General features: G+C 48.9%; 4 protein-coding genes across 4 annotated transcripts; 1 reads left to right on the top strand and 3 right to left on the bottom strand.

Moving 5' to 3' along the window:
• Positions 1–278: 278 nt before the first annotated feature.
• On the bottom strand, positions 279–1989 carry FTJAE_7848 (uncharacterized protein; the record flags this gene model as incomplete). Its single annotated transcript, XM_037354603.1, has 2 exons — positions 279–1719; positions 1772–1989. The coding sequence occupies 2 exons, from the start codon at positions 1987–1989 to the stop codon at positions 279–281; spliced, it is 1659 nt and encodes a 552-aa protein (XP_037205104.1).
• Positions 1990–3504: 1515 nt separating this feature from the next.
• FTJAE_7847 (uncharacterized protein) lies at positions 3505–4788 on the bottom strand (the record flags this gene model as incomplete). Its single annotated transcript, XM_037354602.1, has 3 exons — positions 3505–3746; positions 3801–3997; positions 4046–4788. The coding sequence occupies 3 exons, from the start codon at positions 4786–4788 to the stop codon at positions 3505–3507; spliced, it is 1182 nt and encodes a 393-aa protein (XP_037205103.1).
• Positions 4789–6563: 1775 nt separating this feature from the next.
• FTJAE_7846 (DNA primase large subunit) lies at positions 6564–8213 on the top strand (the record flags this gene model as incomplete). The annotated part of the gene is made up of 4 exons (XM_037354601.1): positions 6564–6753; positions 6801–7342; positions 7392–7999; positions 8051–8213. The coding sequence occupies 4 exons, from the start codon at positions 6564–6566 to the stop codon at positions 8211–8213; spliced, it is 1503 nt and encodes a 500-aa protein (XP_037205102.1).
• A 4888-nt stretch (positions 8214–13101) lies between these two features.
• Positions 13102–13380, bottom strand: FTJAE_7845 (uncharacterized protein; the record flags this gene model as incomplete). The annotated part of the gene is made up of 1 exon (XM_037354600.1): positions 13102–13380. One exon carries the CDS (start codon positions 13378–13380, stop codon positions 13102–13104), a length of 279 nt encoding a protein of 92 aa, XP_037205101.1.
• Positions 13381–17027: the final 3647 nt, after the last annotated feature.

The following is a 17027-nucleotide window of genomic DNA, read 5'->3' as shown; positions in this document are numbered from 1 at the left end:
CGGGAGGTCGCCAGTTGTGGCCTCGAAAAATGATACCGCTTTCGTCCAAGATGCCCACCAGCTAGCCTTTTAGACTGATCCTTCTTTGAATCATCTGCTTTTTCTTCTGTATCTCTTGGATTCATTCCTAATAATGTCTTCGTCGTAATAAAATGTTTAGTCGTAAAAGCGTTAACCCCGAAATCCTCGCTCAATAGATATACACAAAGTCATATTTCATAACATGCAGAACCCCCCTGTATCATGAAACATAATGCAGTAAGCAGATGCTGCAGGCATCATGTCAATCCCAAGTTAGGTATCGCACTACCGTGTCCATCCTCACTCCAGTGCCAATCAGACACTTGCTGAGCGTCCCAGCTGTAACTATCCCCCGGACTCACGGCCGCAGCGCAGGATTCAGGCAGATTTGCAAAGGTACCAGTCTCCCTGGCAAAGTCTGATAATCGTCTGAGCCGTAGCTCATGCACCTGGGCTGCCTCGTCAGCCTCTCCGCTTTTGCGCAGTGCGGACTCGAGGTTTGCGAGACATGTGAGGTGGATCCTCTCGTCGCCTTGGCTGGCGGTTATGAGGCGAGATGCTTCGCGGAAGCAGTCAATTGCCAAGGAGAAGTCACCCATTTGATAGCCGTAGTTGCCTAGTTGAATGTTCATACCGGCTTGTTGCTCCTCGTCAAGGTCCCAGTCTTTTAGTGATTGAAGACACTGCATTGCCTCCTCAATCTTCCCCTCAGCCGTTTTCGCATTGCAAATTATGCCTGTTTGTAAGATTGCAAGTTCGCGGAGCCAAGGATGCCGTAATTGTGTGGCTTCTGCCCGGGTTCTGTATTGTGTAGCGACACTGAGTGATTCTGCTGTTTGGCCATGGTGCACAAGACAGTCGATGTGGTCGCAGTAGAGAATTGTGGTGAGGGAGTTGGCGAATCCAATTCGCTCCTCAAAGAGAGGCACGAGAGAAGAGTAGAGTCGTGTGGAGAGTTCGTAATGATCGGAGAAGTCCTGAGACCCAATGATTTTCCAGATTCGTGTCATGGGGTGATCATGACCCAGTACAATAGGTACTAAGCCAGCGAGGTAGTTCATGACAATGTGAAGAAGGTCTTCCTTGTGAAATCGATGGAGATACCACAAGAGGAAAGCTGTGCGTACAGCGAAAACCGGGCTCTCAGAGGCGATTATCTCCTTGAGCGACTCGAATGCTGGAGTGAGGAGAGTGCTTATTGAGATTTCATCTTTTCTCATCATTGACCTGTTGACAAGACCAAAGCTGGCGACCACACGTTCAAACAGCTCGACACTGCGGTCGCCAGGCCTTGGGCTGACACAGTCACCATTATATTCATGGTTCCATATTCCACTGGTGAAAGAGGTATCGAAGTAGTCCCTAAATAGATTGAGAACTTGTTCGACGTTGGAAATCTCCTTCGTCGGTGGTAACGAGTGATAACTCGGTGTTGGTGATGGTGTTCGACATTGGACCTCGAGAGTTGTCTGGATGCTGGGCACAACACCCGCCCTGAAGCGCGCAACAAGGCCCGGATTCCGTCGGATGTATCTGTTTATGTTATCCAGATCGACTGGTTGACCGCGAATGGTGAACTCTGATATCTTTCCCTTCGCCTCACGTTCAGTCCTCAGGATGAGAATGGCGAGGACCTCATCACTCTTGAGCTTCTTGTCAAGACCCCACTTCCAAATCCTCGACTTGTACATCTTGACACTGCAAAACGAGTCAACACCCAAGACTTTAAGAGAAGAAAAGGTTTACACACGTTGCAGTGAAGCCATGATCACGCTCGAGGACTTCCATGACCTCTTTGAGCGGTCGCTTCTCTTCCTGGTAGAGCTTCGTGATTACTGGACGTATCTTCTCCCACTCCGAGCTGGGAATACGTCTTCCGGGTGCGCAGCGAGGGAAGCTCATGTCGGTGTCGTCAGAGTCACCGGGTGACGTGCGACGTCGAGCGGAGAAGACGCTCGAGGTAGCCATCATAGCATTTCTGGTGGGTTACGTTCTGTGGTGGTAAGGCTGACTGAGGAACGGCGGATGTAGTGCTGACGCGGCAGTTGTGAATGAGTAATTGTTAACGAAGCGAGGCCCCATATGAAGATTTATGGGAGAGAGGATGAGGAAAGACGTCACATTAAAGATGAAGTTGAAGATGAAGATGAAGATGAAGCAGAGCGAGTAGAAATGGATTCAAGCAAGATAATCAGCTAATGTTCAAGGTTTGGCATGTTTAAGCCCCAACCCTGTCTGTTAATCCCCTCCTCTCATCAGCGAAGCGCAGCGCGGCACGGCACAGAGTGGATGAGGCAGCCTTGAGGGATCACCCCAGTCCGTTCCATTTAGCCCAGCCCCGTTAGGCCAGTGAGAGTGTGACAGTACCCTACCCTACCTACGGCATAAGGTAAGACGGGCTTCAACGCGGGTGTCTTTCCCCTCCTAAAACTTATTTAGCGATATCTCACTCACCTTACATATGTGCTAGACTAATGTGTTATCCATGTCAAATGCGTTTTAGGGTGGGGGCCGTTTTCTCGAGTCATCCATGTCGTAGGGAACCCAGAGTCACAAGTCATGGAATACTACCTCGATGGATGGATGATGTGAGTATGCCTTGCGATAATCTTGGCCCTGGTGTCTTATGCTTATCCATCGGCTCATTTTTTATCTGTTGAGTTCCCTATTTCACATACGATCAACACGCAGTTATTATCACCATCGTTGATCATGCAAGTCTTTTGACATTCATGTTGCATTTGTTGGTTTCATCTCTTCTTCAGCCCTACAGAAATGAAAGCCACCTACCGCCCGCCCCTGTAAATGGTGCCCCATAAGCGCCCGGCTATCTCCACTTGTTCGGGAGCGAGAGGCGCTCTAGCAGCCGTTGCTCCCTCCCGTCGCATTCATCAAGGACCGACACCCACCTCAGCCGTCGGTCGAGTGGTCTAGATCTGGCAATCACTGCCTCCATCTAACTGATTACGGAGATTGATCGATAGACAAAGGGTTCTTTGTCAGTGGAGGCCTGAAGAGCAGCATGTTTTGCATCAAGCTAAGATAGCTACGTCAACAAGCATCTAACTACCTAAGTAAGTATAGAAGACAGTTCTAACAAAGCTCAATCTTGGCTGACATGGGATAGTTCACAATGAGTTGATCTGAGCCTCGTGATGGCGATATACGTCACTGCAGAGATATGTTATAAAATCATAAAATTGCACTTAGAATTATGCAGCAAAATAATGCATTCTTATTACAGTTCCTCTTTGTTTTGCTGCTGGTTGATGAGCTTGGGGAGTAGCAAGACATCTATACTTCCATACAACCTATAACTCATTACCAATCCGTGCAAGTACAAAATAAAATACAAAAAATACGCTCGCGTTCGCCCCCAAATTGGGTTCACGTATGCACAACTCTTCTCGTAAAATCCATAAATGCATGCAGTCGTAGACTTTCGTAGACTTGGTGTTACACCCAACAGACCTGCCCGATAAGTTACAGGTCGACAAAGCCATAGGAGCACTGAGATTCGGGCCCGAGGTGGGCATCAGCCGAGGAATAGTCGTCGTCCTCACCTAGCATCTGAGAGTACATGCCGTCTTCAACGGGAGTGTACATGCTAATGCCAGAATCGTGCTGGTCTGGAGCTTTGTGATCTTCGCTAACCCCAACTGAATTTTCCATTGTGCTTTGGGGTGCATCCACGTCCAGACCTTCAGCGTGCATTTCTTGAATGGCTGTATCATTGTTAGTATATCTAAGCACCAACAGAGGCATAACAGAAGACTTACCGGAGGACGCTTGAAGGATGAAATCGAAAGCCACAGATTGCAGTTGCGCAGTGCTGTTGAGGTTGAGCTGGTACATGTCTGCAGCCTGGGGAAAAGATTTGACTGCAAATGCAGCACCTGCGACCGCCTCGAACAAGCGGAGGTCAGGTTGGTTCTGGATGCTGATGGTCTTCCATCGGCCAAGATCTCCGTTGAACCTAGATACGGTCAGTAATGTACAAGGGCGAAAATTAAGGACGACTTACATCTCTTCCAGCTCTTTGACTGGGCCTGGCACCTGATGGATCAAGCTATACGCCAACATGAGAGCCGGTAAGGCTGAGATGAGATCAACGCGTTGGTTGTTCGTCCCGATAGACTGCAGGTACTGGAGGCCATTCCCTAGGACGACAGCTGGGTGCCGGCAACGTTCCTTAACTTCTTCGAGGCGATCCATTTCACGGTGCTGCAAACTGCCTCTACAGTCACAGAATTTCTTCAGCCTCCGATATACCAGCCTCAGCCGCCTCATAAAGTGACGGGCTGAGCCATATCGGGACTTGTATGTCCCTGTGTACTCGAGGATCCTGTCTGTTGACTCTTGAGCGTTTGGGGAGACTCGAAGGTCATGAGGCCCTGGCTGGATGCGCTGAATCAATTGCTGGTAGTAGTCCCTGATCTCCTCAGGCGCACCAGAGAGTTCGTTCTGGATGAAATCGATGTTGTGGAGGATCCTGATATCTGGTGGTTGTAGGTAAGGGTTGATCAACTCCTGAAGATCCTGGAGGTTGCCTGTCTTCACGCTTTCCCTGAAGTTGGCTTCGAGTTCCTTCAGGTTATCTCTGTCTCGTGCCGGTGCAATGCAGGCCAAATGGAAGAATTGCCGAACATTCTGCAATTTGAAATCCAAGTCCTGCAGGGGCATCTGTGGAAACAAGCTCATGTGGTTCGAGCCATCTGGAGACTCCTCCTGTGGAAGCTCGGGAATGAGGTACTGCTGAATGTCCATGATGTGTAAAAGGAAGGACTTAGTGATGCTGATCTTGATACAGGAGCAAGTATAAAGTGCAGAAAGGGGGATGCTCTATGATGGGTGATGCTAGTGAGTAATGTACAAGTCTGGTCGTACAAAAATTGGATGGAAAGAGTGGTGAGTTCTGAGGTTAGTGATGGGGAAAAGGGAATGGTATATATAGGAAATTAATATTCTAAAAAGTTGAAACGAGCTCAAAATGACTTGTAGAAGTTTTTAGGCTTTATGAAAGTTAGACTCAGGATATCCACTGAGGCGAGAGGAAAATGAAGGCATCATGAGTTTCCTGGTGTTCAGCCCAAATATGTCCCCTAATCACTCAATGTCCATGGGTCTGTTTAACAAAATTTCAGTGCGCAGCAGCTTTAACCAGTGTATTGTTTTGAGGCCTATTATCTTGATATTCGTGGCGTTGTATATTGTAATTAGAATTGTGCTGCTTCAGTTGCAGTGTTGGTGTTAGGCAGAAGCGTGAAAACTTTTGAACGTAAATTCTATCCCGGAGGTCTTTAAGTTCGTTTATTCCCTCAAAAATTAAAGTTAGAGGATCATAAGAAACACCCATCAAAATTATGTTCTTGACGATATCATCTCCATATTTTAATTTGTTTGTTGAAGTTATTGGGCGTCTTTCAGGTAACAAATAGGGCACTGCTGTTTGAGTCCGCGACTGAACCAATTAATACTAGGCTCACAGTTTGGTAGCCCATCTCGAGATACCACAGCAGGCGCCTTTCTCATTCGGCGCTGCCACCATCCCCGTCTTGTCGGGAAATATCTACAGCAGTCCAGACACCAACTCCACGCCCGACTCGGTCGACCACGAGCGTCCCTTGGCCGAAACCTCCGGAGTAAATCACCCATGTTCAAACATGAGCATGAAGCTACAGTGCGTGAAGAGTCTGGCCTATTCCAAGTGGCCATGTGCGATTCACGGAGAGGTACAGAAAGGCTACACAGCCGTGAAGTTGCGAGTAAACTTTTGCAGGTCATCGCTAACATGATCTTGTCCACCTGCGGCGCTTGATCAAAGATCATGGTAAGAACCTCAGGCGGCAGTTCAAATAGTAGAGCTGAGTCTGAACTGCTCTCCGTATCAATCTGAAAGAATGAGTGACTCATACACAACGATTGGTCGAGGCTCGTACATACTGTTGAAGGGACTTTGAATGGAGTTGTAGAGCGACAGGTCTTGGGAGCTGATGCCGCAGGTCTACGTCTGAGCTGAACTGGCATGGCTCATGTTATTTGCAGGATATATTGATGCGCTATAAGGTAGGGAGGGAGCTGATAGGCATGAGTGCTTCACTTGTGAATGACGGGGAATTGGAACAACTGAATACTCCAACTGAGGTCATCGACTAAGCTACCTCTTGAAATGCATGGTCGCAGGACGTTCGGATGCAAAATCGCTTCCGTTGTCGCGTTGCAATAAGTTTAAGTGACCCATTCATTCCAGCATTAATTACGGGGTAAATGGTTGAACTCTCTTAGACTTAAGAACAAAGCCTTCTTTATTAATTAATTGCATTGTCTGATGGAACCAAGTAAATCGCGGGCTTGCATGCCAAAATCACCTGGGGAACACCTCGCGCGCTTCTGATTGGGCTACAGGCCCTTAATTGCCCGCTCCACCCCGCGACGCCAGACGCGTAAAGTCGCGTCTCCCTCTCTATGCATTTTGCCAACCAATTCCACTCCTTGGCTAGTTTCCACTCCCTCGATACAGATACTCAGCAAACAACGAAATCATGTTGCGGCAAGACTTGAACCGAATCGACCCCAAGAGGCGAAATGTCGTCGACCATCGCAAGAAGCAATTCGCTGCGCCTACATACAAAGATCTAGACTATCCTCATCGTCTCAACTTTTACACAGATCCTCCCACAGCGGATATCACCCTCGAGCAATTTGAACAATGGGCCATCGACCGACTTCGAGGTAGGCTGCTGAAAACTGCAGTAATGGGCGTATCTAATACTCGGTAGTTCTCGCTGAACTCGAAGCATGCTCGTTCCGCAACAAGACTCCTGCCGAGACTGCAACACACATGAAGCCCATCCTCAAGAAGCATCTTCACCTCGAGGCCAACAGCTCAGGCTCCAAGAAGATCTTCGAGCAACGCCAAAAAGACCACTACAGCCATTTCATCCTCCGACTTGCATTCTCGTCTACTGAAGATCTGCGCCGTCGATTCACCCGTGTTGAGACGATGCTTTTCCGCCTGCGACTCAATGATGACGATCTCGCCGAGCGATCTGCCTTTGTCAAGACTCTTGGACTAGACTGGTGCGAAGACGTAACAGATGAGGATAGGAGGGAGTATGCTGCGGAGTTAGCCGCCTTTTCTAGCAACCGAAAGGGCGAGAATGATGATGATGCATGGTTCAAGGTAGACTGGGAACGAGTTCCCGAGCTCATTGAGAGCCGAAGAGTGTTCTTGAAGGCTGGAAAGGCGTTTGTGCCAGGCCGAGAACAGGCTGGTATGGTAGTCTCGGAGTTCAGCTCGCGACTGGAGCGACAACTTGAGGTACAGCATCTGAAAACTCTTTGCCAAGGTCTGAACTGACAGTGTCTAGTTGACTGCCCGTGCCCTTCCCCGACTTGACGAGGATGACCGACTCACACCCATCCTCAACCATCTTTCCAAGAACTTCATCACCCCCGACGCATCTTACATGTCCAGCACAGCCGCTGTGCCCGGTGCCGAGATCAGCGCCGCCAACATCGACAACTTATCCCAACACTTCCCAGCCTGCATGTCCCACTTGCACCGCTCATTACGTCGAGACGCTCATCTCAAGCACTATGGTCGACTGCAGTACTCGCTCTTTCTCAAGGGCATTGGGCTCAACTTGGAGGAGTGTCTTGTATTCTGGAGAAAGAGCTTCCACAAGATCACAGATGACAAGTTCAACAAGGAGTACCGATATAATATTCGTCACGTTTATGGTGATGTCGGTGGTGATTCCAACCGAAGAGGAGGTGGTTATAGTCCATTCAGTTGTCAGAAGATCCTTACCGAGCATCCTCCTGGTCCTGGTGAGGCCCACGGATGCCCATACCGACACTTCAACATGGAGAACCTCTCAGCACTTGTCCAAGCTATGGGTGTTAATGATCGCTCTGTTCTCCAGGGCGTTAAAGAGGATAAAGACAAGCAAAAGTTTCACATGGCGTGCAATCGGTAAGTCTATGCTCATGCCTCGAATGACCTATGTACTAATTGCGATCGCAGTGTATTTGAGCATCTGCACAAGCAGGAGATCAAGAAGGCCAAGGATGAGGGTGTCATGACACAACAACAGCTCGAGACCATTGTTCACCCCAACGAGTACTTCAAGCGCAGCTTTCTGCTGAAGAATCTTGGGAGGGAGACGGATGTGAGAATGGAGGGCTGATAGCTTCACGGTCGTTGGTTTACGGAAACATGATGTTCGGATATAATGCGTTTGCATGTCTAACTTTGTAATTATGGTCTGTAGGGATTGGGTGTAAGGCGTTGGAATAGTCTTGGTGTGAGCATGCACGAAAGCACCTGGGTATGTAATCGAGAAGACAATCTCGGTAATCAGAAATCGAATATTCTTAGAAGCAGCATAGAAGCTCGCCCGTTGACCGCCGGGTGCACACAACAGCCCTATAATGCTCAAAATAAGTCGAGTTACACATACGCCACAACCTCACCGTTTCGCTCATTGTAGGGGGTTTCTGATCTTCATGTACATCATCCTCACACACCTCAGTCTATTCCCGCTTGGCGACCGTTTGGCCAAAAGAACCCATGTCAAATACCGCAAAAGCAAACCGTTTAGCAGCTTTTTCCCTCACAGGCGACGTCACGCACCCATGTCAGTGTTGTTTTTTATAGACCGCCCTGTTTTTGGGACTGCTCGATAACGTAACGTCGGTGTCGTGGTGGCCTGCACGATGAGGTCAGAGGGCGGGATGACGAAAGGGGGGTGGGTCATATTGGAGTGAGGGCATTCGCAGGGTCTTTGCGGGAAGATGCACGTTTTTGATGGTGTGTACGTGTTTGTGCAAGGGAATTGCACGGAAGGGCGACAGAACCCCTTTAATCCATGCTCTTGGTGTTCTGTTTCTAAATACGTGTTTCCTTTTGCTATTTTTGAGTTTGGGATCTCGGGGGCCTTGAGCCTCAAATGGAGAATATCTGATCTGATCTTTTGTGATGATCTCCCGTGCGTTTAGTTCTCCACCAGAAAAACTTACATGAGGTCCATTTCTTTTTCTGTTCTCTCCTCTTCCAACATCCAGGGCCATGACTTGAGCCCTTTTTCTCGGGGTTCTTCTTTTTCATTTCGGTGTGGCTCCTGTCACTGTCACCGCTCTGACCTTGTTAATAAAGGGAGCAGAGAAAACCCTTGACGCATGAGAAAACGTCATCCCTTGCGGCATCCAAGGTGAAGCTAACTCGCGTTGGAGTTGGCGCGCGGGGACCCTATGACATCTGGCTGCATAGCTCACGGGCGCAACCGTTTTCTGGTTAGACGGGGGAATGTGTACTGTACTGTATGGATGGATATGACCTGTCGGGGGTGTGTAAGACGGGTTAAAGAAAGAAAAAAGCGCTCATTTGCTGCATGGGAAGACTGAGAACTGAGGACGGTGATAACATCACGACACGACGTTGCTGTGCATGGGGGCTCGATAATTAGACGGTTAAAACGGCATTAAGACGGAACTGCTCAGAGTCTAGGGAATCACCAAAAGCGTTATTCCCTTCGGACGGATCGGCCTCGGGATGTTTGTTGCCATAACCTTCAGATCCGTCGATGCCGCTTCTGCTTTAAACGGACGACATGCCGAGCGAACGCCTTGAATCAAGTTCGGGGGGTCGGGTCTAGACCGGTGAGTGAAGTCTCACTATCTATCACGGATAAGAAGGACTCCGACGTTAATTGTCTTGTAGCCTTGTCAGAATGGTCAATTGTCTCTGCGTATTGCCTATCTTCTAAGACAAAGTGACATTCAGTGCATTCTACAGTATATACTCCCCAAGCTCCAATGTAAGGCAAGACAAGGGGTTCATTTTTTGTCTCACGTCTCATGCCAAGGAAAAAGGAAAGAGGAAAAGGCCAACGACATGACAGCCTCATAGTTGCTGCATGTCAGCTTTTGGAGCGGGCGATACGATGGATAGGTAGACCAGCAGGCTGGACATGTTTTTCACACTTCTACTTCTGTATGTGGTAAAATACCTACCTACCCTGGCTTCACTGCAACCCCTGCGGGTCAATGAGATGCTATTTCGAGCTTGGTCAAGAACGGTACTGAAACCCTGGACTGCAAGTTGAGCAAGGAAACGCAAGGCACACGAGCAGGAAAAAAAGCTTGGCACGGGGACTTTGAAAAGGTGCTATATCTTGGTGTTAGTGCAGCTGCTAGGTCCTGAATCGCAGAGGAATCAAGAAATGGCCATTTCGAGCAATTCGTACTCCGTAGTCTCGGATTGTTAACCTTCCGGCATTTAGACCCGTCAAGCCACCGCCGCCATCTTATTTCCTAATTCCTTTATTTTTCGCAGCTGCTGCCTTGAGCCTTTGACGGAGCCGAGGATGGCGAGCGAGCGGGGAGTCGGAGTGTTCTTAATCTGAGTCTTGACGAGTCTAGACCTGCATCTCCTCTATTTGAAGGATAACGGCAGATGCAGCTACGCAAGCCAATGTTACATTCCAATCCACTCCAGTCGACTACCGTAGCACTTTTGTAGACGCATGCATCTCCTCAACTGCCGCTCCAAAGTCAAATACCTATGTACATACTCCGTCTTGTTCCTCTCAATCTGCTACTACAGGCGCGTTGTGCGGCAGGAGGACAAGTCGTACATTAGCTCGTCTCGTCCATATGTGCTTTTTTTAGGCCACATCCATCATCCATCGTGTGGCTGGGATGTTCTGAAATGCCTATAACAGTTACGCTCGTGGCTTGCAAAGCTTGCAGAAGCGTGACAACGGTGCTGGGTAACTTGCAGTTAGGCTATGAGCTATCTTGGTACCTTTTACGGATAGCCCACGGCACTCATACTCAAGACTCCACTGTTTGCATCTGAGGTGCCGCACGCGAACTGACATTGACTTTTGATGGTTGGCTGGGCAAACCTAAGCTTTGCAGTCGACAGCTGAAATCTCCAGCTACGATTTGTAAGGGCGAGCACAAGCGCAAGTGCAAGTGCAAGTGCAAGTGTGAGTGTGACTGGACTGATTGAGTTTCAAGTGTCATTGTCACACGGACATAGGTAGATATTACATAGAGTTTATGCAATGATCGCAAGCCAATCTGCATGTGAGTGCGGCACCACTGCACTATTGGATCGATTGGTCTTGGCCTTGTTTCTCAGGGCAGGCACTCATATCCATGTCATGTCACGTCGTCGTACTCCGTAATCTCGACGCATCTCTGAGACGGCTCTAGACCACGACGAGTGGGACAGTGGGAATAGCCTCACAGAGGAGTAGAGAGAAAAAAATATGCAGATGCAGCTGCGGGTGCAAGATATTGGAGACTCCACTAAATCTGCAGAAATAAGCAAGTAAACAGAAATAGTGGAGTTGCTCTGGGCTCTGTTAAAAACCCTAACCGAGGAGAATTGCCAAAGCCGGGATAAAACCTGGAGTGACAGGCGGAGAAGAGCAGAAGGGAAAGGGGGAGGCGAAAAGGGAAAAGGACAGGTCTCAGAGTCTCAGATTAAAGTGAAAGTCAAAGTGAAATGAGTCGAAGCGAGACCGCCATGTCTCCATTCCCAACTCCGCTCTCATTCCTATCGATGAAGCCAGACTCAGACTCAGATCATGAAAACTCTCTCTATCTCTCTGTGCCCTCCATACACATCTAAAGCCCCCGCTTGAAGAGAAATGATTACGGAAAAGTTGGGGAGCCAAGACGTCAGCGGCTGGTATGTAACCTTTCGGCAGCCAACATCGAGTCTGCTGTTGAAATTCCTCTTGGACTGTCTCTAATTGGTTCTGAGAGGGGGAGGGTAAAAATGGCAATCACCGTTTGAGAACGAATGAGCCAATGGCAGTATTCCCGACCCTGGTCGGATGTAAATACGTGCTAGCAATGCGAGAGACGGCACGTAGCGCCGAGGGCTGTTGTAGTAGCCTGTAGTTAGACGGACAGTGAGTGTTAGAGATCAGGCGTCAATGACCACCAACTACATGACCAACACGCAAGACACAGATGAGATTGGTGTGAGAGCACAATGCACGAGACACAATGATATGATGAGATATGATATGATATGATATGGCAATTTTTAATAAATTGTTTCAATAAGCATATAGATAAAATAGCCTGCCCAGGAGGCTAAAGCCGTGCCAGGCACCAGGCCGTGGTCTTGCGTGTATCTACCACGATGAATAGAAGCGAACAAGTAAAAGCATCCAAATAACCCCAAAAATATCCGAAGCGCCCGGCGGCAATAAACAGGGTATCTGTGGGTATACAAGAAGAAGAAGAAGAAGAAGAAGAAAATCCGATAGTGTGACAATGTTATATATCCCATCCCAAAGAAAACTCCATACATGAAGGTCGTCAAATAGGTACACAAAAAATTGGTGGTCATGGAAAATTGACAAGACAGCGCCTCAAGTGGTATCCATCTCACATGAGGCAGTGAATGCAGTCTTTATCTTTTGGAGGGGTTGATCACTCGCAGGCTGGGCTGGGCTGGGCTGGGCTGAGCTGAGCCTGACAAGTGCTGATCCGGAAGCTGACGGGGTACCCATACATTGATGCCGGACATGCCGCACCCAATTACTCGAATGCCCTGAACCTCAAAAAATGATGGGAATTGGTTCCTGAGATTTGCAGGTGCTGAGAAGGTGGGTTTTGTCAGTGTCGTTGGGTTTTGTTTTTGCTTCGGTTGTTGTTAAGAGGGTGCCAATTTAGGTCGTCCTCGCATGTTGATGTTGACTGTCAACTATGCTTTGTGGTGATATATGGCTTTGCTCTTGGTGGTGATTGGGTATGCCAAATGCAAGAAATGGCTGGCTGACCCTAATGGCGGGAGAGGGATGTATTCATGCGGCACACTGGTGGTTAAGAGCCGAATATCATATTTCCTTTGCGCCGAAAAGGTGGTTGTTGTGTGTGTTGGCTGGCTGACTGGTTGGTTGGAAGAATCATTGAATGCTTTGGGGATTAACCGTCCATGTCGCAATGTGATTTGTTTCCCTCCACCGAGAAAGAAGAAGAAAAAGCTGAAAGTAGTTCGGTGTGTTACTCGTGTTCAGGCCTTTAGTTGTTGTGTGTTGGTTGATTCATTTATTTGTAGCCGACCATCTTTGCACAGCGTTCGCAGTAGTAGAGGTTGTGTGCGATGCGAACCATTCCCATGGTGCTGACGTCGTCGGTGGAAGTAGCCTCTACTGAGCGAGCGCATCGCATGCAGCGAAGAACCTCGACAGAGGCGATGGGGAGGGCGATTGAGTCCATGCTGTATCTGTGTCCTGAGCTGGAAGAGTCTGAGTCGGAGCCTGAAGAAGGTGTTGATGATGTTGAGCTGGTTGATCCAAAGTGGTGGCTTGAAGGTCTGGCAGACATGATGATGGAGACGAGGTTGGAGAGGGCAGACAGGGCGGGTTATAATATAGATAATTTCTGAGGTGATGTACCACAAGGGGCAGGCAGGCAGGCAGGCAGGGCAAGGAATAAGGAAGAAGAAAAAGAAGCTAAAGCCTTTTTTTCTGTTTGTTTCAAGTGGATGGGGATGTGCTGGCGCCTTGGTAATGTAATTGCTTTGCTGCTTTGTGCTGGCTCTTGCTTGAATGCTTCACCCTCAAGGGGGACTGTGCTGGTTAAGAAGGATTGAAGAGCGACCAGGGGCCTAGCCTCTTGAACTCTGGAGCCTTGAAAACAAGCCCGTCCGGGGGAGGGGGGTGTGTCTTGTGTTTTGTCTTGACCTGTCTGAGCCTGAACGGGACTGGGCACTGGGGACCAGGGAGGGCGCGCTACGCTACGTACGCTACGTCGTATACGTAGACGACGGGACAGAGAGACAGATACGGTAGATACGGTACGGGCGGATGGTACAGTTTCGAACTGTAGCACAGGTGGCTGAGGCTTAGTCCGGTCGATTGCAGCTGGGACAGTGAGCAGATTGGAGCCCCTCGTGTGTTTATTTGAGTGCACAATCAATCAATCGCTATCACTGAAGAGAGCCTAGAATGTACTAGGCTATTGTATGTATCGTATAGAGTTGAGTCGAGTCGAGTCGAGTCGTATCGTGAAATTCGTTTCATAAAAGGGATGTAGGTTCTGGATCCAAGGCGTTGTTCTGGGGGGTGAGCAGGCCTTTTTATCAAAAATGGCTTTATTCTTTTTTCTTGAACCTGCTAGCAATGGGATGCAACACACACATACACGGGCACCCAGAGAGAAACAGGGCAGCCTCTGTATGTGTGGTTTTTTGGGGGCTACGTAAGTTTCTTCCCCTTGGTCTCCTTTAGCTGTGCTGCTGCGGATCGACGATTTAACTGCTCGTCCACGGAGGTGTCTTGCAAGACGGCGTGTCGCGGAGTAAAGATCGGCAGCGGGTCGAAGAGAAACAGCAGCAAGACATTGTGCCAAGCCCAAGAACGAGCAAAACGGAGCGTCCAAGTTGAAGCACACGCCCCTCTTCAAGGCACCAGCTTTCAGTTCAGTTCAATTCAATTTGAGACCTGGAAAAAGATACATGCATACTTTGCATCTGCGGCATATGCCAGCACCAGACAAAGCTGAGCTGTTATCTAAGACTGCTCTCGGTGAGGGATAATTGTCTCAGCAACCATACACAAACTCTCGAGCTGTTGAGTCTTGGCTTGAAACTTGGCGTTCAACTCACTCACTCAATCAACAGAGCAAGCTCAGGTTCAGTCAAAAACGGAGGAGGCAGAGGGAGTGAGAGGGGGCGTGGCTTGGCTCGAACCCAATACCAGAACAGGCCTGGCCGATGCAACGTCAGGTCTTGGGTCTTGGGTCCTGAGTCCTGACCAGGCGAAACCCGTCCATCTCCATCTTGTCCGTTTAGTTTACCTTAACCCCTGTCGATTCATCTGAGATGCTCCGTTTTCTTTTTTGTGTTGGGCTTATGCGATCTATCGGGGCTTACGGGATCACCACTAGAGCTTTGTTTTGGCTTGTGATGATTGATTTGACCTGGCGGGTCGGGTTATGTTGGTGAGGCATCACGCAGTGTCTAATTGATTAACCGACTCCACGGAACTGCCCAGAAATATTCTGTTATTATCCCCTGCAGCGCCCGTGATTTAACCTCACGCCCAAATTCGTCCCGTTTTGAGGCTGCCTGATGTCTCGGATATGCCTGTATGTACTGTACCTCTTACAGAACTGTACATATGGCACGGGAGGAACCAGCTCAAAACTGCTTACGACGACAACGGGGCACAGCTTCAGAGACAAAAAGGTACAGCGCAATATATTCATGCATTGTTTGCTTTTTGGCAGCAATCTACTTATTTACCGCCTTGTTTAACCCGGGCACGAAAAAAGGAACAAAAATGCAAATGCAGATAAAGCTTGTTGCATTATTAGATGTCTTGTTGTCAATCGTCGCTCCGGGCTCCCGTAACGGGGTCTTCCTTGTACAATGGGAGCTTCCTGCAAATTAGATTGCAGAGTCTCGTGTTGATGAAGCTTCTAGCTTCAGGGCCCCAAAGTCTGTGCAAAAAGACCCTGTGCCTGTGCTGTATCGCTCTCGCTTTTCACCTCCTACAGCTTGGACCAAGATGAGTTGTCCAGTGTTGCTCTGGCAAGATGAGTCAAATGTACGGTAGACGTAGACGGTAGTACGACAATTCAACATGGTCCGCCTCATGAAATTGAGTTCACCGTTAAAATAACCCCGGATCGGCCAGCTCAGCCCAGCAAGGGCACGAAGCCACAGGGATTAATTAGGTAGGTAAAAGGACATATCGAGCTGACTGCGTGCGCCCGTCTTCCGCGGGTGCCTGCTGCCTCTTGTCTCAACTGATTGTCCAAGTGACGGGCTTTTCGGCTTGTACGGCATGCGTATGCCATGCCATGGTGATTGATAATGGATGGCGACGCTTGAACCGCGCCGAAAGGCCGCGCAATTGATACAATAAGCATCCATTGCATCTGTCACATTTAAACAATGGCGTTCGCGTCGGGCGGCATGTACATTACAGCACGGAGTAGATGTGATGCAGTAATTAACCCTTGTTGTGCGACCAACATTATATGAAGGGCGGATCTTTGGATGGAGTCTTGAATCCTAGGGTGAATTTCACACATATCGCGGGATCCGATGAGTCTTGAGAGAGAGAGTTTGTTCCTGTTCTTCATCCACGGTCAATGCATGAATAACTTTGAGAGAAACAAATCGGTGTCGTTTCTCAACACATGAAAGAGTCGCTATTGGGCGCCCGCCAAGCTTCCATTTTGACAGGATTGTAATTTGCAAAGTTTTGTCCTCGTATGGAAAGGCGCTATTGGATGGCTGTCACTTACAAGCCTCAATCCTGATGCAACGTAGACAACCCAGCTCAGCCCAGCCCAGCCCATCATCACAGAACAGAACAACAGAGCCGCCCGCGACTACGGGCACCACCACGATCTAAGCACCGGGGTGATCCAATATCCACAGGGAGGAAGATGAGCAGAATGCTACATACAGCGCAGCACACCGCGTACCCGGGGATTCGGGTCGTTCAGTTTTTCAGGGCTGCAACGCTGGTCTTACGGGCGGGCTCCAGTGTTTTGAGGTCGAGCTTGAGTGAATGATACTCTATACTCCGTACAGAAGAGATGATGGACCCCTAATTCCTTTTGAGGGCTGACTCTGACCGAGAGCGAGAGCGAGAACCCTGTCCTTGCATGATGAGCCTGAACCGTTGGATTGGGCTCTGAGCTAGCGTTTAGTGTACCCAGAAATAGAGCATTGTTGAAATGTGTAAATTGGCGTGTTGGGCTTGACAGTGAAAAGTCCACCGCCGTGGAAACTACAATGCTGTAGAGTTGAGTTTCATGATGTTTATGACCGCTTCTTCTTTGCTGTCTTTTGACAGTGGATCGTGTTGGGATGAATTGCTATTTCGGGTGCATCTTCCCGCCCTTTGGTTTCTTTACAGGGCCCCTTGCCGTGACTCACAGGGACCTTGCGAAGAAGCTGTGTTGTTAACATGCAACTGAGCGAGGTAAAGGGAGTGGGTTAACGAGATATCACA

Source organism: Fusarium tjaetaba, assembly GCF_013396195.1.
Source record: "Fusarium tjaetaba strain NRRL 66243 chromosome Unknown NRRL66243_c0000159, whole genome shotgun sequence".
Classification (NCBI taxonomy): Eukaryota; Fungi; Ascomycota; class Sordariomycetes; order Hypocreales; family Nectriaceae; genus Fusarium; species Fusarium tjaetaba.
This window is presented reverse-complemented; position numbering and strand designations above follow the sequence as displayed.